Source organism: Callorhinus ursinus, unplaced genomic scaffold (genome assembly GCF_003265705.2).
Source record: "Callorhinus ursinus isolate GAN/ISIS: 27379988/994484 unplaced genomic scaffold, GSC_fseal_2.0 scaffold68, whole genome shotgun sequence".
In the NCBI taxonomy this organism is placed as follows: domain Eukaryota; kingdom Metazoa; phylum Chordata; class Mammalia; order Carnivora; family Otariidae; genus Callorhinus; species Callorhinus ursinus.
In genome coordinates this window covers 5,835,234-5,858,766 of record NW_027397130.1, presented here as the reverse complement: position 1 = coordinate 5,858,766, position 23,533 = coordinate 5,835,234, and the positions used below count along the sequence as shown (strand labels likewise).

Below are 23,533 nucleotides of genomic sequence, written 5' to 3'. Positions count from 1 at the left end.
TTGGGAAGCCCCCCTGCCTTTTCGCCCCTCGCCCCTCCAGGGATTCCCACGTTGACCTCCGCCCGCGACCAGAGTCACCGACTCACAGCCGCTGGTTGGAGCAATGGTGCCACCTAGCGGACCATGTCGGAGAGGCCCACGGTGGCAGCGGCGGGGACCCCAGCCTCGAGGGGGTGCTAATGACAGGCTGGAGTGGCGCTTCAGCACCATCGTGTGCCGGACAGCTCCTCCCGCCCCCACCCCTCGAAACCCGTCTTCCGAGCCCCTCGGAAGGGACCCAACGGAGGACCCAGAAGGAACTCCGAACCTACCCAGACCGCATCTGACAGCCCCCGGTGGCCAGTCTGCGAGGCTGGAGTGTGGGAACCTACTACTCTCCCTTCTCTAAACCCTCCCTCTTTCTTCTTTGTCCAGACTAAGTGGTGGAGACTAAGCGGCCCAGGGCTGCGGAGGGGAGGGTCACGCATTTGACTGTCCATCCTACACTCTCAGACGCCGTGTTCCTCAATTTTTACTAGAGAGGAGCCCAGGGGAGGGCTGGGGAGGAGACGGGAGCTCCTATAAATCCAGAAACCTGCAATCTCTGCCCCCGGAATCGAGGCATAAGTCTGTTGGCAGGCTCTAGGACAGCCAGGAAGGTGGAAAGCCGGTTGGTCGAGCGGGAGGCTGGTGGAGCGGAGGGCGGATCTGAGGGCTTTAGGGCCGCGCGGAGTTCCGGCGGTGGGCGGGTCGGGGGCGGTGCGCGCGCAGCCGCAGACGGCGGCCCGATGGAGCCTGAGCTCGACCCTGCTGCTGTGGAGGTTCCCGCCGGGCGCGTGCTCTGGTGCGGTCCGGCTCGCGGAGGCGCCGGGCACGCGGAGAGGGCGCGGGGGAAGGGGACGGGAATCCCGGACGCGGCCGCGCGGCTCCGAGTGCGCCGCGCTGAGCCCGCGTCTCTTCCTTCTCCAGTGCCCGGGAGCTCTTCGCTGCCCGCTCGCGGTCCCAGAAGCTGCCTCAGCGCTCGCATGGGCCCAAGGACTTCCTCCCCGACGGCTCGGCGGCCCAGGCCGAGCGGCTGCGCGTGTGCCGCGAGGAGCTCTGGCAGCTGCTGGCGGAGGAGCGCGTGGAGCGCCTGTGAGGGGGGCGGGCCGGGGCGGGGCCGGGGCAGGCGGGACGGCCGGACCCCGTCGACTTCACTGGGGGACTCAGACGGACCCCCTCCCCACTCTTCGGCAGGGGCAGTTTGGTGGCTGCCGAGTGGAGGCCAGAAGAGGGCTTCGTGGAACTGAAGTCTCCCGCGGTGAGAGGCGGGGCTCGGGGAGAGGGATCCGCCTTCTCTGCCTTCCCGGCTCCTTTGTGACATTTGCTCCGGGTTCTACACAGGGTAAATTCTGGCAGACCATGGGCTTCTCAGAGCAGGGCCGGCAGCGACTTCACCCCGAAGAGGCCTTATATCTGCTGGAGTGTGTGAGTGGGTCCCCCGGAGGGTGAGGAAGGGTTGGGAGCAAGGAACTGAAAGGACATGTTTTTATTAAGAGTAAAAGTATCTGCACAACTGAGGATTCAAGAAGCTTGTAACCCTAATTCTAGAACCGGAGACAAGAATACCATGCAGAGAGTGGGGATTCCCCTCTAAATTAGTGGTGGTGTCCTCCTTTCCTGGTTGGCCACATTCTTGCTGTGACGCTGGGGGCGGGGGAGAGGGGGAGGGAAGGGCGCCCATGTATCACCGCCTGGATGTTGCCCCATTGGTTGAGCCACTGCAGAAGGGTCCACAAGCTGAGCTGTTGGCCCCATTTCCAGGGCTCCATCCAGCTTTTCCACCAAGATCTGCCACTGTCTATTCAGGAGGCCTACCAGCTACTGCTGACTGAGGACACTATGACTTTTCTGCAGTACCAGGTATCTGCCACCCTCTCCCAGGGGAGGGACCACCCATCCACTGAGTCAGGATTTATAAGTACCCATGAGGTGCTAGACACAGAGCTATGTGCTGGGACTACAAGACAGCCAAGGGCTCTTCCCTCGTGGTGCCTGCATCCTAGTGGTGGCATTTGGGAGGAACTGAACAAGTCACTGAATGACTGACTTCACAGAACTGAGGCCTGGGAAGAAGACAAAGCAGGGGAGGGGCACAAGGCTAGAGACATAAATGTGGACATCATGAACGCGTGGATGGTATTTAAAACCACAGGGCTATATGGGAATGTGGCCAGAATAGAGGGCTGGGTCTGAGACCTGGAGCATTCCAGTGTGAGGAGGTCAGGGGGACGATGAGGAACCAGAAACAGACCGAGGAGTGTCTGACAACGTAGGAGAAAAACCAGGAGAGGTGGTATCACAGAAGCCAAAAGAAGGAAAAAATGATTGGCTATGTTGAAGGCTGCTGAGAGATCAAGCAGGGTGGGGTCATTCCTGCGTATATCTCTCTGATATGGATATTAGAACACTAGGATCTTTACCAAAGACCAGTCCTACCCTATCCCCATCTGTGGAGGTGTAGGGTGGAGTGGCAGGATGGGGGTGTGCTGTCTACCACCTTTTGCCACTTCCTTGTTCACACTGTGGTCAGGAGCTTCGCTCCGGACAGCTTTGGTATCATAACATTCTAGCATGTAGTTCTTTTCCTGATTCATCAGCTGTCAGCTTTTTTGGGATTTTGCATTTAAATCAAGAAGTTGCTAAATGTCATTTGTGCCTAGAGTAAGGTAAGCAAGAGACAGGAATTCAGAGACTGAGACCTTAGTTTGGGGAGGGTGTTTATAATGGAGTATGGTCCAACCAATCCCAGGGTCTGGGTTTGGGGTGTGCAGGAGGAGCAGAGGAGGGGGCATGGGGAGTGGCTCCTGTTTGGAGGAACTATTTGGTGTTTTCAAAAGTGGACCTCTGATCTTTATTTTTTCTCTTTGAGGCATTCAGCCACCTGAAGAGACTGGGCTACGTGGTTCGACGATTCCAACCAAGGTAAATCCCGATCCCATTTCCCTCCTGTTTGTTCCAGTCCTGGGACCTGGTAGAGTAGCCCCAAAGTGGAAAATGGCCTCTCTTGACCTGGAATCCTTGGCTGGAGCTGCAGCTCCCTGGACATGGGCTGGGGGCCTCTGTTGGAAGTGCTCTATTGAGAGGCACACTGGGACAAGTCTGGGTCATTTCAGCTTATCCTGGGTTGTCAGATTGAGCCCCATCTTCAGCCTGTTCACTCCGCAGATAACATTTGAGCACTTACAGCTCGCAACAGTGCACTGGCATTTGGCTGGAATACCAAAACAGTGCCTCATTGGGTGTGTAAGCAGATTTATCTAGTGCATACATGAATGAAGGGCCAAGTGAGGAATTAACAGTTGAGTAGGGTCTCACATTCCTTTGGCTATGTCATATGTTCTTTCCTTCTGGGGCCTCTAAACATGATCACCTTAGTAGCCTGGCATTGCTAAGAGCCACAGAGACCATCGCATGGGCCCAAGGATGGAAACTGGTATACTCTTTACTGTTTCACAGTATGTCACGAAAGCTCTAGAACAGGTATGCCATTTAGTTCCTAAAACTGGAATATACCCCAAGGAAATAGGCACAGGTGTGTGTGTAAGTTCACCTGTGAGAATGTTCATTCATTCGACAATATTTTGATTCCTTACTGGGTGCCAGGCCCTGTGCTCGTTGCTGAGGAATTTCAGCAAAATCATTGCCCCCACAGAACTTGCATTTAGTGGGCAGCTTACCCAAAACATTATCACTTTGCAAAATTGGTGGACTTGGAAACATCCTGTGAGTTCAAGGCATGGTGACACAAAATTGAGTTTGTCCCTTAGAGAAGCTGTCCTGTAGAACTTTCTGCAGTGACAAAAGCTTTCCAGATCTCTGCTGTCCAATATATGTGGCTTGTACAACTGTGGGACTGAATTTTTGTTTAATTTTAATGGATTTAGTGCTTGCTTCGGCAGCACATGTAATTTTAATGGATTTAAATTTAACCTAAATTATCCTTTGTGTCTAGTGGGTACCATCTGGACGGTGTAGCCTTAGCACCATAAGAAAATTATGGTAGGGAAGAATGCTATAGTCAGAAGGGGCTATGTCCATAGTTTGTTATTGAGAGTAAGAGATTAAACAGTGGTATGTTAGTATAAGGTTTTTTTTTTAAAGATTTTATTTGAGAGAGAGAGAGTGGGCAAGTACAGGAGCCGGGGGTGGGGGTGCAGAGAGAGAGAGGGAGAAGCAGACTCCCTGCTGAGCAGGGACTTCAGATGTGGGGCTTGATCTCAGGACCCCAAGATGACGACCTGAACTGAAGGCAGATGCTTAACTGACTGAGCCACTCAGGCACCCAGTACAATGTAATTTCTGATAGAAAAAAAAAAACATATGGAGACAGGATGTGTGTTTATAAGAACCAAAGATGTTTATGCGTATTTTTATTTTTCTGTATTTTCCAAGTTTTCTGGTCTCTTGATTTTTCTCACTAGTGATTAATCATTTATTGCTGGCTCTGCAGGAGCCCCGGTTCCAGTAAGTCTCTGTTCAAAGGGGCCATTGGTGAGACCCAGAGGCCTGGGCAAAGACACATGGGCAGGCCCTTGTGGTTGTCCCCATTTACCCTGCTTGCAGGTCTGCCCAGGGACTTAGCCTTTGGGTTTGGCTTTGACCCTGGCCCACTGACTTGTCTTCTGGACTAGTTCCTCACAAATTCCACTGGGAACTCCAGGCTGAGGAAGTGGATCTGTTGCCCACCCAGTTCTCACCCTACAGCTCCATCCTGTCCCCTTATGAGAGACAGCTGAACTTGGATGGCAGTGCCCAGTGCTTAGAGGATCAGAATGGCAAGAGGAAGAGGAGGAGCTCCAGCTCTCGGTAATGCTCCCCACATGGCCACCTCCCCAGGGAGTTCTGGGGAGCAGAGCTGTAAAGGGAGTGCTCATTTGGGGGACCTTGGAGAATGCATTGGCTTAAGAGCTGGGCTTGGGTGGCTCCCTTGTAGGATCCTGGAGGCAGTAGGATATGTGTGGGACGTGTGCATCTCAGATATCAGGAGCAGGCGTGCTGAATTTCCTCCCCACGTCCCTCAGGTCCATTAATAAGAAGGCCAAGGCCCTGGAGAATCCCCCACAGGGGGTGAATGAGACACCTGAGAGCCTGACAACCTCCAGCCCACCTCCTTGCAACGAGGACAGCCGATGCGTAGAGGAGAAACCTCAGGAGTCAAGCCCTGTAAAGGGCCCAGTGGGCCCATCTCAGCTTCTGGGATCCCTGGAGCCCTGGCCTGACCTGGCTGACAAGGGGGTGGGGTGCAGCCAGGAGAGTGGCAAAGTAGAGAACGGGGTCAAGGGGGTTTGTAAGCCACGCTGGAACTTTGAACAGATCTCCTTCCCCAACATGGCTTCAGATAGCCGCCACACCCTTCTGCTTGCCCCAGCCCCAGAGCTGCTCCCGGCCAATGTCGCTGGGCGGGAGACAGATGCTGAATCCTGGTGCCAGAAGCTGAACCAAAGGAAGGAGAAGCTTTCCAGGCGGGAACGGGAGCAACGAGCAGAAGCCCAGCGCTTCCGGGAGGATGTAAACTCGGATCCCGAGGTGCGGTGCTGCTCCAGCTGGCAGGAGTACAAGGAGCTGCTGCAGAGGAGGCACCTGCAGAAGAGCCAGAGCCGCCCCCCGCACCTGTGGGACCAGCCTGTCAGACCCTTGCTGAGTCCTGGCCAGGCAGACTCCCCAGGTAGCCCCTCACTCTGCCAAAGCCCCACAGGCCCCGGCAGCTGAGTCATCATAAGACCTTGAAAGGGACATGGATTGGCCATGGCTAATTGAGGCTTAAGAAAGATGGGATGGAGAGAGCTGTCCCGTGGAGTGGAACCCACAAGGACAGTCTGTTCTCCTGGAAAGCAGCAAAGGGACCCATGTGGGAAGGTTTGGAAACGGCAAGTCTGTGTCCGGGAAGAGGCAAGGGGGAATGAAACTACAACTATATCCTTAAGATAATAAACAAGATGCATGTGGATGGCTCTGCCACCAACTAGCTGTGATCCCTGTTCTCCCAACTCTGTGAGGGGAGCAAGGAGGCACCATTGTGGCCAAATAAAAGGAAGGCTTACTGTGTATGCCCTGCATGTTTAGGAATAGAGAACCAACAGGGCAAGAACAGTATTAAGAGATTCAGAATTCTTTACAGTCCTTAGGAGAACGTGGGAGATTCTAAGTAACTAGACTAGGGTTGCCAGACGAGTTCAGTTTGAAGTTCAGATAATCAGCTAATTTTTTTTTTTAAAGATTTTATTTATTTCTTTGACAGAGAGAGACATAGCAAGAGCAGGAACACAAGCAGGGGGAGTGGGAGAGGGAGAAGCAGGCTTCCCGCCGAGCAGGGAGCCCGATGTGGGACTCGATCCCAGGACCCTGGGATCATGACCCAAGCCGAAGGCAGTCACCTAACCAACTGAGCCACCCAGGCGCCCAGCTAATTTTTTTTTTTTTTAGTATAAGTATATTCCAAATATTGCATGGGACATGCCGACAATTTTATTTTTTTTTAATCTGTTAAGTCTGGCAACACTAAACTAGATGGCAGAATCAGAAACTTCAGAGGAGTCTGTAGATGGTGACTTCCCTCCCAATACCTTATTTTCACTGTCCTTGCAGCCACAGCCCTTCAGCATATCTCTGTGCTGCAGACCACATACCTTGCTGATGGAGGTGCCCGGTGAGTCTCCAGGTAGTGCCTGTCTCCAGAGTACCCTGGCTGCCAGCAGGAGTTGGCAGCTGGGACTTGACTCAGTTGGACATGAGCTGGGGGATCATTCCAGGGCCCCCTTGGCCTGGCTGATATTCGTTTGTGTCTAGGGTAGAGGGAGGGGTGAAAGGGAAGAGGTGGATTTAGCCCGAGGGTTCTGAGATAGGCATCTGAACCTTCCCCTGCCCAAGTGGCACCTCACAGCAGGACCTCATTTCCCCTGGATGAGGCTGCTTTGGATTTGCGGGAGGGAAAGCATGGCATGGAAAGGAGGAGGAGGGCAGTCCCTGTTTCTTAAGGTTTCTCACTCTGTCCTCAGGCTGCTGGAGAAGTCTGGGGGTTTGGAGATCAGCTTTGACATTTACCAGGCTGATGCCGTGGCCACATTCCGAAAGAATAACCCTGGCAAGCCCTACGCCCGGATGTGCATTAGTGGGTATGAGACCAGTGAGCACTTACCCCCAGGCTGCTGCCATTTCTCTTGTAAACCAAGTGGACCTCCCCTCTGTGCCCCTGGCCAGTTTGCCAATCTGAGAGGAATCAGAGGTCCAGAGAGCTGTGACTGACTCAGGGCCACACAGCCAGTCAGAACTATAGGAACCAGAGCTTCCCAAGTCCTGAGCCCTCGTTCCTGGCATCTTTGGTAGTCTCTCCTGTGCCAATTTACTGCAGGGCTCACCCAGCAGAAGGGATGTGAATCAGAGGGATTCACAGGCTAAAAGTGGTGAGAAACTCACTCTTCCTAGCCCCTGTACCCAACCAAGGCTCTGGGTTACTCTTGGAGAACTTACCAGAGCCACGCAGTTTGCAGATAGGAGCGTCCAGAGGCCAGACTTCTTGCACCCTCAACTGTCTTACGATTTCCCTTTCTGGTAGCCTGAGAGGGCTGGGGGCTCAGAGCTTATGGGTGGCCTATGTCCACGTCTCAGTCTAACTTTATCCCTGCAGATTTGATGAACCAGTTCCAGACCTCTGTACCCTCAAGCGGTTATCCTACCAGAGTGGGGATGTTCCTCTGATCTTTGCCCTGGTGGATCATGGAGACATCTCCTTCTACAGCTTCAGGGACTTCACGCTGCCCAGGGATCTGGAACACTAATCACCCTGCTCTGGCAGGGCATGGGACCTGCTCTGGGGGACCTGGACTGTCTACTCTCAGGGACCATCTCAGCTGCCTCCTATACCCAGACCCTGACCTGTAGCTTCAGGGACTAGTCTGGGCCTTGGCCCTGGGTGTCTGATGCTTGCAGGAGAACGAAGCCATGCCCCCCCGCTACCTGGCTTCCATAGTCCCAGGCCTGAGATTGCTGTCGTGCAGTGATCCCCTTGGAACTCAGGACTAGATTTCAGAGACCCAGCGGGGTGGGGCAGGAGAGGACTCTGTGCCTTTAAACGAGAGGGTGCCTGCTTCGTACGATAAAGCCAAAGCCATTAAAAAATAGATCGCTTTTCTGCTGTGGCTGGAGATAGTAGACAAGTCCCGAGCCTGAGCCTCAAGCCCTCCTTTCTCTTCCTTACGCCCCCCCCCCCCCCGGCCCCAAGTCTCGATGTCCGTGGACCTGGCCCCCAGGCCCTCACCCCTGTTCTGCCGGCCTGCAGACAACGCTGCTTTTTCTGGCGCGGGAGCAAAGAGAAGTCTCCCCGGGAGGGCAAGAACGCGACCCCGCACCTTTCTCAGGGCCTGCGCTCAGGGGACGGGAAGTCACAGACCTAATCAGCTTGGCTTTCTGAATGGTAGTCCGCGGAGGGAGGCTGGCGCTCCATCGGGCTTTCCTTGAACGCAGCCGCTTCGGGATAGAAGGGCGGCAGAGAGGCGCCACGTCGGCGCGGCTCGAACCCCAGTGGCTTCGGGTCGTGCTGTGGAGCGCGCCATTCGCATCCCTGGCTTCCGCGCCCCTTCCGCTCCCGCCTCTCGTCGCTCCAACTCTCTCCCCAGTTGTGCTAAAAACTCTGGTCAATGTTGCTGTCCTTCGGGGCCTTGGGGGCCTTCCTGCCTCCGCAGCGACTCGGAGGACCGGGGTCCAGGCTTGGAGCCCGCTCCGACGGGAGGCACCTCGCGGCGACGCCCCCGTCCCCAAGCCACCTCGTTCTTGGGTCCCGAAACCGGGCCCAGTTGCCGCGGGTCACCCGCTCTGATTGGGTTGGGCGTCCTCGGGAAGAGCAGGCTCGGCTACGTCCCTCCCTCAGCCGCTCGGGGCCGCCGTGGGGGAGGGACGGCTACCCTCGGCGGTCTGGCCTGGGAGGCGGCCCAGGATGCCGTGCGTCCCAGGGACTATTTCCTCCCGGACGCGGCAGGACACTGGGCGCGGCGTGTCGGCCTGAGTCCAGGTGCGCGCAGGTGAGGCCGGGGGCGGGCCCGCAGTGCCTCGTGCATATTCACGCCGGACGCGGTCCCGCCCCCGCGCTCCCGGGGGCCGAGGATTGGCCCGAGAGCGGCCGCCGCCCGCCCCCCGAGGGCGTCCTCGCTGCGCTCCCGCCCCGTCGGCTCAGAGCCCTGGAGGGGCGGGGCCAGTCTCGGGGGCGGGGCCAATGGGGTCCGGCGCTCTCGGCTCTGCGAGACCGCCCGGCTCGCCCTTTATGTAAATAGCAGCGGCTCCGCCCCCTGCTCGCCGCGCCGGAGGTGAGCAGGAAGGAGACTGCCGCCCAGCAGCCCGTGGGCCGGCGGTGGAGTGAGCGGAGCCGGCGGCCGGTTCCGTGGGACGCCGAGGCCTCGGGCGGGGGCCGGCCTGGGGCTCCAGGTGAGGCGCGGGCCCGGAAACACCCAGCCGGGTCCGCCCCCTCGGGGCGCCCTCCACTCGGGGCGGGAAGGCGGGGGAGGGCCGGGACCCCGGCTTTCCCCGGGAGAGCTGTGCGCGGATCCGCGCGCCTCGCCCTGGATCCCGTGGCTCCGTTTGTCTGGGCGAAGGACACCTGTAGGAATTGCGGCTGGGAACTTTTCTCTGCCTGATCCGTCCGCGTTTACTGAATTTGAGCTTTGGGTTTGCCTAATAGTGTTGGTTCTGGGAAACAGAGAAACAAGTGCCCGGCCCGGATGAGTGCAGGAGGTCACCGCGAGCGAGGGTGGGATCCCGGGTCCCTGGGCCCCACGTGGAAGGCCCCTGGCCCGAGAGGCTGGGGACGCGCGTCTCAGGTAGTCCGCTCTCTGCGAGCAGCGGCCGCAGCTCGTTACCTCGCCGGCTTAGTCCCTGCCCCTGCCATCTGGGCCCACTCTCTGCCGGCCCTTTGTGCCTCCTAATCCCCGGACGCAGGAAGCCCGCGGGAGGGGCTTCGGTCTCTGGGTCTTTCTCCGCCTCTGGCGGCCTTGGACACCTTAAAGGAAGGTATGGAGATCCAGTATGTTTTCCACGGCGACAGGGGTGGAGTTGTGCTGTGATACGTTAGGACTTGGTGAGGAGTGAAAAATACCGTCTTGCCAAAGAAAGTGTGCAAAGTTTGCTCTTGGTTTGCCCCTGCTGGGCAGTTTGTAGACACACTGAGCTTTAGCTGTGGGGAGAGCTGACTGTAACCAGGAGAACCGCGATGTGGTCCTCTCAGGCTCTCACCTGAGACCAGGTGAACATTGGGTGAGGGGGCAGGGCTTAGACTCAGTGCCCCTTCCCCTGGGGATCCACGTGCCAGATGCGGGGCGTCTTAACCTGGGCTCTTGGGATCCTCTGCAGAGTTTACAACTCAGAGTCCTGTCAGGCTGCAGAGGGGATTGTGAACAGGGAGGGGAGCTGGGAGGGAATGAGTGTGTCAGGGAGACGGAAAACCCCAGGTGGGAAGAACAGAGCAGCGGTACCGAATAGCTGTGGCCCAGCCCCGGAGAAGCCACCGTCAAGAAGGGCTTTTGAGGAAGACTGTGCGTCTTCCAGAGCTAAGACATGGGAAGGGTCCTGGGAGAGATGGTCCTACTTATTTATCTTATGGCAGAGCATTCCGGTTTGGTTTTCTCTTCCTTCCTTCCTTCTTTTTTTTTCTTCTTTCTTTCATCTATCACAGGGAGAGTGTGGGCACGAGGCAGGGGGAGGGGCAGAGGGAGAGAAATCCTCAAGCAGACTCCTGCCTGGCGGGGCTCCATCTTTGGACCCTGAGATACTGACCTGAGCCAAAATCAAGAGTCCGGTGCTCAACCAACTGGGCCAACCAGGTGCCCCAGATTTGATTTTCTTAAGTGATCTTCCCACAGTGTTCACCTGTGGCAGTCAAGAGGCAAACCCAGCTCTGGGGGCTCTGATGACGACTAACTCCTCTTCTTCAAAGTTAGATTAGGCCAGTCTCTGGGGGGGCCACTGGACAGTGTTTCCAGTGTCTGAGGTCAGTCTGCCTCCCTACTTTTCCTTGAGTCAATGGAGTGCCTCTTTGGTGGTAGAATAATATAATTTTAATAACTTAATAATTGAGCACTTAGCAAATTTTTAACACAGTTGCATTGAAAGAAAAAAAGGCCCATAATTCCAGCTGACCCATTAGTTTAAAAAATTAAAAAGGTTCTAGGAGCCCATAGTGGGGAAAGTGAAATGTTTTAGAAAGTATGAGGAGGCAAAACTCCCTCTTGCTTCTCAGTCTTTTTCCTCAAACATGGTTCTTACGTTATTTTAGTGTCTTCCCAGATAACAGGTGTAGCTCTGAATCATGCTGTGCTGATTTCTTGCTCCATAATCTTGGCTCAGTCACCTAACCATGCCAAGCCTCAGCGAGCCTTGTTGACAGGAGAATGGGGGAAAAAATGTCATGAACATGTGTGGCCTGGCATAGAGCAGGTATCAGGGGGTGGGTGAGCTGCTTAACTTGCTCCATAAAGCATAAAAAGTGTCACTTGTGGGCCTTTGGGCAGACACCTGAACCTTTTGGACATGCTTGCTGGGTTGTGAGGGAATTTGGCTTCTTTGTCCAGAAGTCAGCCAAGAGGCCCTGATTTTTGAAAGCCTCTGGAGGTCAGACCTTTTAAAATGGGAATATTGTTCCTTGAAACTAGGGAGGCAGAGGTAGAGGACAGTGGCCTCTTCCAGCCTCACTTTGTGTTCCTGTGGGTGGCCCTTGGTACCTGCCCTGCTCTTTGGGAGAGCCAGGAGTGAGGCCTGATGGCCAGACCCCAGCTGGGGGCCTTTCCTGGGGAGAAGTGGGTGCACAATCTAATCTCAGCTTTTAGCAGAGGCTTGGCTGTATACATTCTGTACCTTGTTGGGGATGGAGGGGATCACATTCTTGTGCTGCTCTGTTGCCATTAAGGAGCTTTTCTGGGAATTCCATAGTGCTTTCAACCCTGTTTAGGGAAGAGGTGCCCTCCCCTGCCGGGACGTCCTGGCCCCAGGAGGCTGCACACCCCCCCACCCCATAGAGAAAGTGGTATATGGAGCTGGAAATTGTGGAGCCTCTACCATCAGTCTGTGACCCCTTGTCTACCCACTGGAGACATTGAGCATCCCGGGCAAGAGTCTCCAGGAGCGCTGTGGGGTTTCCTGAAGGATTCCTCAACTTTCCAGATCCTTCTAGAAGTGTCGGGGGCAACTATTGAGACACCTGAGTGGAGGCCCAAGAGGCCCATGGTCCCTGCTGCTGGGTTGGCTGCTCTGCGCAGCGCTGGCCGCCTGGACTGACTTATCCTGAGTACTCCGCTCAGAGAAGGCTTCTTACCTCACTCAGGCAGTACCACTCTCAGGGCTCCTCCCGGGTCAAGGCATGCCAAGTCTGTTTGGCAACTTTGTTTTCCCCTACCCAGGAGCAGTTTTCAGGGAAAAGTAGGGTGTGGGGCAGGAGAGGGGCGTCCCCCAGTGGGGCCATCGGTGCTGCTTGCTCTTCTCCAGCCTTGGCTCCCAGGGTTCCCCAGGACACCGTCCCCTCCCTGTGCCCTGGCACCATGGGGCTGTGCCCAGTTCCCTTTGAGGTGACCTTCCTTCCCCGCCCTACCTCTCAGAGGAAACTGGTACTTTGAAGAGTCACTCTGCTCCTTCCCCTTCCCAGGAACCACAGTGAATTCTTGAGCTAGGAGAGGCTCCTCTGGGCGTGGGGACAGGGAACCTGCTAGGTACCTGACTCTACTCTTAAAGAATTCAGCAGAGACTAGAGTCTTCTCTCAAGACACCTGACTCAGTGTTCCCAGGTTTGTTGAGAAGGACATCTGGGCATAGGACTACTTGACTCTAGTAAATAATATTGTTCTTGGATCCTCCTTGCTGAGGAGCTGGGTGTCCCGGAGCTTTGGTCTGAGGGCCCACAAAGGTACCCCAGCAGGATGCCAGGCAGATGTCTACATGACCCTGGCCTTGGCCAGAGACTTAAGAACAGAGTGAAGTGTTAAAAGGTGATTTGAGTTATATAGAATAAGAACAAAGTAGGGGTTTGGGGTGGGGGCGCAGGGTGCAGCTTGAGGTGATAAGGGTGGCCTCAGCAAGAAGGTCACATTTGAGCACAGATTTGCAGGAAGTGAGGGAGTTCTTCAAAGAACATGAGCATCTCTCATATGTCCAGGCGCTAAGCACTGGGGGTACAACCATGAACAGGACAGGCACGGTCTCTTTCCCCTGGACCTGACATCTTTTGGAAGCTCTGTGGGTCAGCTGTCAAGTCTTGAGGCAAGTAGGAGGCTGTGGAATGGGGCCTGATAGGATGGGCCAGACAGCCTACCATCCCCACCCCAGGCAAGTTGTCCACCTCCTCCCCAGAATGGCTTTGCTCTTTGGGCTCAGCCATATCCAATCTGTCACCTCCCTGGAGAGAGCCTGATGCTGGGTTGCAGATAAGGGACTGAGCCCCTAGAATGGGGATGTGTTCAGGGAATGCGTGCATGTCTACTCTCCACCGCCCCCCACCCCGCGCCCCATCCTCAGGGGCCTTGGGAGAAAACCCTACCCGAGGAGCCTTGGGTGTGGCAGGAGGGCCCTCCCAGGGTTGTGGGACTGGCTTGTGGCTCCTTAGGATGGGGGTGGGACACGACACTGATCTGGGCCTAGCCAGGGAGGGTGAGGTCAGGCTCTGGCTGCTCACCCAGGCTTGTCCCATCCGGGCTACTGCTGGCCAGCCCCCTTGATCTGGGAGAGAGGCCTGAACTGGGCAGACAGAGGCTTCTGCAGTCAGGTTGGAGTTCAGACTGGGGCTCAGAATCTTACTGCTTGGGCTTAATAGCTCTCTGAATCAGTTATTTCATAACTAATAAAATTACGTGAGATGCCGTGGGTAAAGTGCTTCAAGTGGCATCTGGCCATAGTTTGGTCTCAATCTTTTTTTAAATTTATTTGAGAGACAGCATGAGTGGCGGCGGGGGGGTGGGGTACAGAGGGAGAAGAAGAAACAGACTCTGTGGAGCAGGGAGCCCGATGCGGGGCTTGATCCCAGGACCCTGAGATCATGACCTGAGCTGAAGGCAGGTGCTTAACTGACTGAGCCACCCAGGCGCCCCTGCTCAATCCTTTTTATTACCTAACAATAGCAGTGACAACCCTCTGGTTCCTGTTCCCTCTCTGGGTGTTCTCTCATAGTCCCACCTCCCACCTAGTCCCACAGCCTTTCAGCCACAGTTTGGTTGCTAAGCTGCTGGCCAGGGCCCTGTCCGGTGCCTCTGGGAGATTGGGTTTCCCGGGGTAACCCGGCCGCTTGCAAAGCAACCTTGGGCATGGCGAGTTGGCACAGACGAGATGCTGGAGGGGTCTGCAGCTGCCCCTGCCAGTGAGAGCCCTGACCCACCACTCCCCTTGGTAGGAGGTTCAGGGTGTACTCACACCCCTCAGACAGAAGGACACAGCCACACACAGGCCTCACACAGGATGTCGGGAAGGGAGGGCAGCCTCTACAGCAGCAGGGGCCTGTGGGGAGCACAAACAAAGGGTAGAGGAAAGGAGAGCTGGGGACTCCAGTTCACACTGTTTGTGCTTCTGGAGATCAGGACCACAGCCAGGTGCTGAGGGTGGCAGGGGGCGCCTTTCCCTTGGGCCACGATGCCTAGAGCCTTGCCCCTGAGCATAGCCTCTCCCAGCAGATGGACGGAGCTGACTGGGTTATCGAGCGGCCTTCTCGGCGGCTGGCCCATCACACATCTCCAGGACAGATGGGCTCAGCTTGGCCAAGCCTCTGTCTCATGGGCAAACAGTACCTGTGTGGGGTGAGCAGCCTGGGCTGGGACCCCGCCTTTTTCCTCCCCACAGCATCATCAGATCTGCTGCTTAGAGCAGGGGCTCAGGACGGGCCTGCGCCAGAGGGTGGTTTTGTCTCTACCTCTCCTGATCTCTTTACTGAGCTCCTGAGATGCCAGGGGGGCAGGGTCTAGGCGCATCTCCACAGTGGGGTCTGCACAGAGGATGGGAAGGGAAGCCAGGCTGTGAATTCACCAAGTAGACAACTCCCCTGTCTTTTCCAGGGCGGGCATTAGGGGGTGGGGAGACCAGTCTTAGAACCCTGGCAGGATTCGTGGCTGGTGGCAGTGTTGGGTGATTGGAACGGCAAGAAGGGAAGGGAAGCACCGGGTCAGCCTCCCTCAGGGAACGCACAGCCTAGTTCCACACACAAGGCACAGAGCTGTGTGGAAAATTGGTTACAATCAGGCTCCTCACACACCCGCACCCGCACACGCCATTGGTCAGCGAGCCTCACGTGGGCCAGCCCTAAACCCCGAGTGCCCACACCCAAGGGAACAGAGGGCAGAACAGGGAGGGCTGCTCAGAGTTTGGTCCTGTCAAGGACAGAGGGTATGACAGGCAGGAACTGAGACTGAGTCCAGGGGATGGAGAAGGTGTTTATTACGAAGCCCCCTCGGGGGTCATGCTCTGGCCAGGTGGCATGCCCAGTGCAGGAAGCCAGAACCCTCAGAACTTCTTACATATCTCCAGTGACTTGGCATCAGATTCTTCTTGGCATCCCCACTGGGCATGGCCTATAAAGTAGTAGTGTCCTTTACCCCCAGGTCCTGGGACCCTGAAGCCCGAGGTCAGACAGCTGGTCCCACCCACCTGTCCCTTCCCTGCGTCTGTACCCATTTGGTGTCCAGGAGGCAGGCCCCTCCCCTGTTCAGGTTACCATGGCCGGAGGGGAGCCCGGCCCCTAAGAGAACAGGAGCGATCCCACCGACAGGACTGCCTCCTCTGAGCTTAGGGCCACCCTCCTACCTGGCCACTGCCTGGGCCTTCTCCCCTTCTCCCATGTGATCCTCTTATCTTCCCTGCCTGGGAGGCAGATAAACCAAAAGAAGAAAAAAGTCTCTACTAATCCCCTGCCAGTGTGGTGTCTATTTAAATCAATACAAATATATGTATATATGTATATAAATATATAACTTTTTAATAGAGTGTGCCTGACTTTAGGGTACATTGTACATATGTTTCTATGTCCATTGTCTTCTGCCCTTTTAATGAGTATAGTATGCCTTTGATCAAGACCCTGAGTATACTTCACCTGCTCCCTTCTGATTTTTCCTGATAGCTTAATGACCAGGACAACAAGGCTGGGAAGAACATTCGAGGAGCTAGATGGGTGCTCTTGTCCATGGGAGTTTTAGGGACCATTTTAGCATAAGGTGGTCGAGCACTGAAAGAGGAGGGGGAGAGTGATCAGGACAGATTCAGAAAGAGAATGCTTTTTCTAGATGGATTGCATGAGGGGCAGGAGGTTATTTCAGATGGAAGCACAGAGACCATAGCAGAAGGAGCCTGGGGTCGGGGCTGAGCAGATGGGCTGGCCCTGAGCAGAGTGGGGCTATGCGGTGGGGGAGAGCAGACCAAGGCTGACCCTGCCCAGGACTGTCAGTGGGCCCCCAGTGAACTGGGACTGAAGCCATCTGCTGTGGCCCGCCAGACCCCCCTTTCTGACCCACTCCATCTCTCCTGTTGCCTGTACTTGGCCCCTGTGCTTGTCGTCATCCTGGAAGATGCAAGCTTGTTCCATTTCCCCTGACACACCCTGCCCCCGAATCTTAACACGGCTGACCACTTCCTATCATTCAGGTCTGGGTGGAGACATCTCTCTCTCTGTTCATTCATTCAGCAGGGGTGCCTCAGTGAAAAAAAGGGCAGAACTCCTGAGTAAGAATGAGAAGGCTCATCCTTGGAGAGGGGTGCACGGGTAATAAACAAGATTAGTAAGGAGACTGTTGCACCTTGACCAGTGCTAAGGAGCAAAGCCAAGCCGGGAAGTAGGAAGGAGAAGGTCCGAGAAGCTGAGAGAGAGAAAGAGAGAGTGGGTGGGTATCTGGAGGAAAAGCATCTCAGGAAAGGAAGAGCAAACCCACAGACCCAGACCCGGGAATGTTCACTGAGTCCTTCCAACCACACCCTGGTCACTCTGGGCCCCTTCCTTCATTTCCTTGCTGGCCCTGCTCTCTATCTGAAACCATCCTACTGACTGATTTGTGTACTTGGGCGTCATCACGCACTCCCCTGCAAAGATGTCAGCTTGGTGAAATAAAGGGTCTTGTCTTTTTGCGCTGTTGTGTCCCCAATCCTAGGACAGTGCCTGCTCCATGCCGGGTACCTGGCATGGCTCCTACTCCCGCCAGCAGACCGGTGCATCCCCTTCACAGACGAGCTCGCTGGGCCTCGAGCAGCTGCCTTGGTAGGCCACCCCACTCAGATGAGCTGAGTTGTGGTGGTTGAGCCCTGGCCGTTGGTCCCAAGCCCTGGCACTTTCCCTTACAACCCCCACACCCCATTTCCCACCCCCAGGAGTGGGCTGAGGAGGTAGGATCAGTTCCGTACCAGGGAGCTCCAGGTCCGTGTTCTTGGAGCTTCTCTCTGGAGAACCCACTTAGCTGGGGTCAGTGGATCTGAGGGTTTGCCTGGAGGTGAGTCTAGCCAGTCCCAGACCTGTTCCCCTTCAAGAAGGGGTGGCACTTTTGACGCCTTGACCTGGGAGCAGGTTATTTCTGTGTTGGGAGCAGCAGTGAGGGGTTGGCGGGAGTGAGGAAGAGAGACCGTGGCTGCCTGTGTTGGTCCTGGCTCCCTCACCCCATGCCCTTGAGGTCCCGGGCCGCAATCCGCTCAGTGGGCTCTGAGCTGAAGGCCTGCGTACACCGTGCCTTTCACTTGCAGGGCTGTAGTGAGGCACCCTCTGTCCTCACCATCCTTACCTGCCTCCCAGAGTCCTTAGATTTGGAGTTCACCAGACCTGGGGGCAAATCCAAGTTCTGCTGGTTTCTCCTCAGTGACCTTGGACAAGTTACCCATCCTCTGTGGTCTTCATTTCCTTGCCTACCAAGTGGAGATCTTACACTGAACTTCCAGGGAGGCGGGTGGAGGGTGAACAAACATCCGGGACAGGGTTTAGGTGTACCTTGTACAGAAGTTCGGAGGAAGGAGGGGCAGGACGTGTCCCGACATGCCACTGTGCCTACTCCTGAGTAGTGGGATTTAGGGAGGATTTTCTCCTCGGGATTTCCTTCGTTATTTTTTATTTTACTTTTTTACAGTGAGCAGGGATGACTCGAGCAAAATGTTTAAAAAGTAGTAAAAAATAACACGTAGGGGTCTGGTATAGTGCCTGGTATGTAGCAGATGCTCTGCGGGGCATTTGGGTGGGTGCCGTGCCTACCATCTCCCACCAGTGTCCGCGTCCCACCTGCCCCCCTCCACCTGCCCCTCCTTTCCCTGGGGCTATGCCGTGTCACCCTCAAGCCTGCGTGGGTTCTTCAGGGCAGAGCCCAGATCACCCTGTCCCTGGAGTCTGCAGGCCCCTCTCCTCCAAGGCACCACTCCCAGCTTCCTCTGACTTCTGACCCAGTGACCTCGGCCCAGGAAGGGAGAGTGGACGCCTCCGGGAGCCCGGAGCGGAGCTGCCGATTTATGAGCTTGGGCCTGTGCCGCCCTCCCCCGCAGCTGGAATTCGAGGCCATGGCTCAGCTGTTTGTCCGGGAGCCCCAGGGCTCTGTCAACTGCTGCAGGCCCAGGGATGTTTTCACTCCCGGTCCCCGGAGCCTCCAAGATTTCCCTGTGTTTCTTCCCTGACCCACTTCGGGACCTCGGGTCAGGTGGGCACCCGGGAGTTTCCCCAACTACCTGCCAATCTGGAAGGAAGTGGGGCTCCCCATTCTGCTCCGGCTCCCCCAAAATGGAAAGGCACAAATCTCTTGCATCCGCCCCATCCCCTCCTGCAAGTGGGGGTCTTTTCAGTGTCCCCAGAAGGTGATGGGCACTCTGGAGGCTGGGCTCCACCTGTTCCCAGCTGGGGTGGTGTTTGGATTGGCCCACGAAGTGTGTCTCTGCCAAGTGGGGTGACCCCTCCCAGCATGGCCAGCCCTTGGTGGTTCTGCCAGAGACTACCACCACGGCCCCCCTGTGCCATCCACATGCCTTAGAGGGAGCCCCCAGTCTTGGAACACACAGGGTCCTTTCATATGCAGAATTCTGGCCCGATGGTTAATTCTTGTCACCTCACAAGAAGCCAGAAACTAGAGGGCATCTTTCAGGTCTCAGATACCTACTCCCCTAGGACATCCACCGTGTCGGGGTCAGGTGCTCCCCGAAACCTGCACTCCACCCTGGCCCCAAGTAAGCTCCTCCGGGGCAGGGACTGGGTCTGTTTAGTCTCTTTTATCAAGTCCAGCTAGCCCTGAGTCCCTGTGTTCCTGAGGACAGGCCTTGGTGTCCTATGGTCAGTGGGAGGCCGTGCTGCAGCAAGCCGGAAACTGAAGTGAAGATCCTTCTCCCTTCCCCCAAGGATGATCCAGAAATAGTTCCCCTTGGATTGGGAAAGCATTCTACATTCAGATGGTTTGGGCGGATGGGTTTTGGGCCTTGAGGTGGTTTCTTTATTGGGAGCCGATTTCTTCTCCTGATAAGGCTCCACTTAGGCCCATGGGAAAGGGAGTCTCTCGATCAAGCGCACTCATCAGAGCCCAGGGGAGCTGGGACCGGGTTAGCCAGAGATGGGGGCTGGGGGGCCAGCCAGGAAGCCCAGCAGCCTGGTGGGGTGGACCCTGTTCCACTGTGGGTCCCGGGCATGGGGTGGCATGGGCCAGCGCCCTCCGACCACGCACTCTGTTCCTCGCCTGCTCAGGCTCCTGACAATTGTGGTGGGAGAGCCTTCCCCGAAGTCAGCAGGAAGAGTGTGCCCGGGGGTGCTGACCCCAGAGACCTCTGCCAGGCCTCTCCCGTCCCCCTGGTGGGGTTCTGGTCTGGGAGCCCAGGTGGACAGCCTTTGTATTTCTGCCTCCCAATTGGGCTCTGGAGAGAGAGGCTTGTGAAGTTTCCCTTTCTGTTTAGCTGGGGTTTTATGGTTTTTCAGAAAACAGGTTAACAATTAAGCTCATTAACCTCAGAGCCTCCATTCCTATAAAGCCAGGCGAAATGGCTTCCTCCCCCAGCTTCTCCCATTGGCTTTATAAGGCCACGGTGGCCTGGAACAAGCGTTAGAGCTTCGACCAGCCCCGGACCTCCAGGTATAGACATCCCTGGGGTTCCTGGACTATCCTTCGCAGATGGAGCAAGGGCGCACGGGAAGGTGGATGGTGAAGCTGCTGTGGGCCAGGGCCCGCCACCGCTGGGCTTGGGGAGAGCGGCTGGGCTGGGCCAAGCCCTTGGTGCCTGGGAATCATTGTGGTTGCTGGGGTCAGGGCTGCACGGCTGCCTCTCGCTGGTGGTCAGTGGCTGCTCCTCGTTCTCTAGGGGCCTGCACACTAAGCACGATGAGGCGGTTCCTGAGGTCAGGACATGACCCTGCACGGGAGAGGCTCAAGCGGGACCTTTTCCAGTTTAACAAGGTAAGGGGAAGCACCGTGTTGTCCACCTTCACGGGGTGGGGCTGGGGCACTCAGGCGGCCTTTACCTGGATTAAGGTACTTCCTGGGCGCTGCCAATACATGGGCACCTGACTTTGGAAATGGGGTCTGGTTGGTGGGCTTTCCTGGGAAAGGGCAGTGGGATCCCCAGGCATTGGGACTCTGTGCCGAGTCTCACTGGCTGTGTGACCTCTGCAAATCACTCTGCCTCTTCCAGCCCCAGTTTCCCCACCTAAAAAGTAAGGCTAAAACAACCTACCTCCTCACAGTCTGTGGAGGAGGCTCAGGGACAGGAAAGATGAAAGGAGGTTGAGCCCTGCCGGGTGTAGCAATGTCCCTGTGATGCCCGGTCCCTGGGGCAGTGGCCGCAGCCCATGGCTGTCCCCTTTTTCCTCACATCGCCCCCACAGGAAAACGCAGCTTTCCCTGCAGGCAGCACGCAGTGATCCCTGTGGCTTCCTTGTGGCAGGCTTAGGCCTGGGTGAGCGGGGAGAGGCACCTGAAACAATGCGCCAAGGCTGGCATTTGGCTACCCCAACCCCAAACTTGCTCTGAGGCCCCCCCGAAGCCAGAGCGACCTGTCCCCCGAGACCACAGGGAGGGCCCCAAGAGCTCCACTAGCTTCCTCACGGTGGCTGGGGCCTGAGAAGGCCAGAGCTGGTCTATAAACAGGAGCGCAACGCAGTTTATTAACTCTGCAGCCACCTAGCAATCTGCCGGCCGTTTCGGGGTAATTAGCATGTCTTACGGCGGCTTTGATCTAGGCCCGTGGCCTGCATGCCCAAGCTTCCCTCTGCCCCCGAAGGTGGACTGCAGGAAGCGGAGCACCACGGTGCTCTGCTCCTCAGGGGCCCAGGGACCCCTCCAGGACATGCTTCCACTCCAGCTTGGCCGCTTAGATAGATGTTGGATGACCCTGTGCCCATCGCCCACAGCATAGGCTTGTTACAAGGCTTGTATGGAGTTAGATAATTTGTGGTCTAGGAGCACTAGCTGCCGTTCTCACAGGCTGCCTCCCAGGGAGAGAGAGAGCTCCCAGGGCCTTGTGTGAGGTGGATGGAGGCGCCCTGCCGTTTTCCTCTGATTTTTTTGACCTGTGTGGTGTGGTGACGGAGCTTTGCTGAGGCCACTCGCCTGTGGGATGAGGGCTTCCCTGAATGAGCACCTCTTCCCACTGGCAGAAGGAAGCTGTGGGCAGTATCTTTGGACCTCGGGAAGTGGGGTGCAGGTGTTGGGAATGGGAGATCTCGGGAGCCCCTGGGTGCCTGCCACCGTTGGTGCCAAGGGAGTAACACATGGGTGTCGGTCTCAGAACCTCAGCACTCACCTGGGGGCTGGGGTGACCCCCGTGTGCCTCCATTGCCCCTGATGACACCGAGAGATCTCACACCCCAAAAAGGTGGCCAATTCCAGTAGAAACCGGATAGACAGGCTCAGCAGAGGGAGGAACCCCTGCCCAAAGTTCCAACTCTGCAGTGGGGTGGGGCTGGGGTGGGGCTGGGGCAGAGGAATCACCCCCCCATGCCCCACAACTGGTGGCCCCCAAACTTGGCTGCCCCACCCCTAGGGCTGGCTGGGGAGAGGGGGAGGGGAAGCTCCTGGAATTCCTTCCTCCTTCCATTCATTTGCTAGAAACCTGCATTGAGCACCTACTGAAAGACAACCCAGGGCTGGGGCTGTGGGATCTCTGATAAGATCTTTGCCCTCCAGGACTTTATTTATAGTCTAGAAGGAGGGAGGGGGCTGAGGGTCTGAAATGCCACTTCCTGGGAGTAGAAAGGAGGAAGGGGAAGGAGGGAAGGGAGGTGGACCGGTTTGGTCTCATCTGGACACTGAGTGAATGTGGAGCCTGAAGGGTTGGGATTGGGGGATGAGGCCAGATCCTGGACTATTTAGAAACCTGGGTGGTCCCACCCATGCCAGCCCCTCCCCCGCCCCAGGCTTCCCTGGAGTCGGCTCGAGGGAGCCAGGAACCTGGGAGTCTGGGGCCTGACACACCATAGCTATGGTGGGTTTTGAGCCAGGGAATGAGCGATCCCATTTCCAGTTTGGAAAAGAACTTTTTTTATTTTTATTTTTTAAGGGGAGCATTGCAGTGGTTGGATGAGTCCCAGGCAGTGGGGTGGTGTGCAGGGCACGAATAGAACAGGGTTTCTCAGCCTTCTCACTGTTGACACTTGGGGCTGGCCATGTGGTGAGGATGTTGAACAGCATCCCTGGCCCTACCTTCCCAAGATGTACAACCAGAAATGTCTCCAGACGCTACCCAGTGGCCCCTGGCCGAGGACCCCTGGATTAGAGAACTATTTAGGGCATGAGGCCTGGTGCTAGATGGGGATGTAGGAGTGAGGGGGGCAGGGAAGGGAAGTGTGTGTCCGGCACGACTGTGGGGGCTCCATCCTGGGAGGGGGAAGCCCAGGAGAGGTGAGGAGTGGATGAAAGGGAGAGTGATGCATTTGATTTGGACAGAAGAGCAGCAGCGATGGTCCCCATTGATCGGCAGGCGGTGCAGCCTGGGGCTGGGTTAGTGGTACCAACAGCCCCAGAACTGACTGCCGAGGTTCGCCAGCTGGGTGACCGTGGGCAAGTCACGCATCTCCACAAAGCGACAGAAGCTGGGGCGCCTGGGTGGCTCAGTTGGTGAAGCGTCTGCCTTCAGCTCAGGTCATGATCCCAGGGTCCCGGGATCGAGTCCTGCCTCGGGCTCCCTGTTCGGCGGGGAGCCTGCTTCTCCCTCTGCCTGCCACTCCCCCTGCTTGTGCTCTCGCTCGCTCTCTCACAAATAAATAAGTAAAATCGTTAAAAAAAAAAAAAAAAGATGATGTGGAAGCTACTCCATTGAGTTGGCGTGAGGATTACATGAATTAAGGTCTAAGTTGAAAGGCAGTGTGTGTCTGGTGGCCACAGATTCAGAGCACAGCTCTGTGGGCATTATTTAGCCTCAAGTTTGAGTTTGGGGAGCCTTGGAATCCTTGGGTCTTCGCAGACGGTGGGTTCTACAGAGCTGGAGCTTGAGCCTCAGGTGGCCTGTCCGTGCAGGTGTCATTCACACATAGGTGAAGGTCAGCCCTCTGAAGGGTGCCCACAGCTGGTGAAGCAAGCAGTGTCCAGACTGGACCAGTGGTCCCTGGGAAGGAACTGTGTCTGTAGACAGATTG

General features: G+C 56.4%; 2 protein-coding genes across 11 annotated transcripts in view; both read left to right on the top strand.

Moving 5' to 3' along the window:
- The first annotated feature begins 649 nt into the window (after positions 1–649).
- On the top strand, positions 650–8,145 carry TSEN54 (tRNA splicing endonuclease subunit 54). Of its 4 annotated transcripts, none has more exons than XM_025859974.2 (11): positions 657–823; positions 949–1,113; positions 1,216–1,279; positions 1,363–1,446; positions 1,783–1,881; positions 2,899–2,943; positions 4,712–4,827; positions 5,043–5,686; positions 6,607–6,667; positions 7,017–7,133; positions 7,646–8,145. In XM_025859974.2, the coding sequence occupies exons 1-11, from the start codon at positions 768–770 to the stop codon at positions 7,794–7,796; spliced, it is 1,602 nt and encodes a 533-aa protein (XP_025715759.1). In that variant the 5' UTR covers positions 657–767; the 3' UTR covers positions 7,797–8,145. The 4 variants fall into 4 exon arrangements, 3 of the variants coding, with proteins under 3 accessions (XP_025715759.1, XP_025715761.1, XP_025715760.1); XM_025859975.2 differs by having other exon boundaries at positions 659–823; positions 2,891–2,943; positions 4,726–4,827; XM_025859976.2 differs by lacking the exon at positions 4,712–4,827 and having other exon boundaries at positions 2,891–2,943.
- Positions 8,146–9,315: 1,170 nt separating this feature from the next.
- The window catches only part of LLGL2 (LLGL scribble cell polarity complex component 2), a 32,670-nt gene continuing 18,452 nt past the window's right edge, over positions 9,316–23,533 (top strand). For 4 of the 7 annotated variants that reach the window (XM_025859964.2, XM_073885967.1, XM_025859963.2 and 1 more), the window contains exons 1-2: positions 9,322–9,435; positions 20,263–20,357. In XM_025859964.2, coding sequence (XP_025715749.1) covers positions 20,283–20,357 — 75 coding nt within the window. In that variant the 5' untranslated portion in view covers positions 9,322–9,435; positions 20,263–20,282. Of the gene's footprint in view, positions 9,436–20,003; positions 20,037–20,262; positions 20,358–23,533 lie in introns of those variants that run through there. The other 3 variants (XM_073885968.1, XM_073885966.1, XM_073885969.1) reach the window with 3 other exon arrangements.

Bases quoted from the DNA above. Each gene is read 5' to 3' on its own strand.
- TSEN54 (XM_025859974.2), top strand. From the start codon at position 768: ATGGAGCCTGAGCTCGACCCTGCTGCTGTGGAGGTTCCCGCCGGGCGC. The intron at 1,114-1,215 runs GTGAGGGGGGCG...ACTCTTCGGCAG, and splicing joins GAGGAGCGCGTGGAGCGCCT to GGGCAGTTTGGTGGCTGCCG. The intron at 5,687-6,606 runs GTAGCCCCTCAC...CTGTCCTTGCAG, and splicing joins TGGCCAGGCAGACTCCCCAG to CCACAGCCCTTCAGCATATC.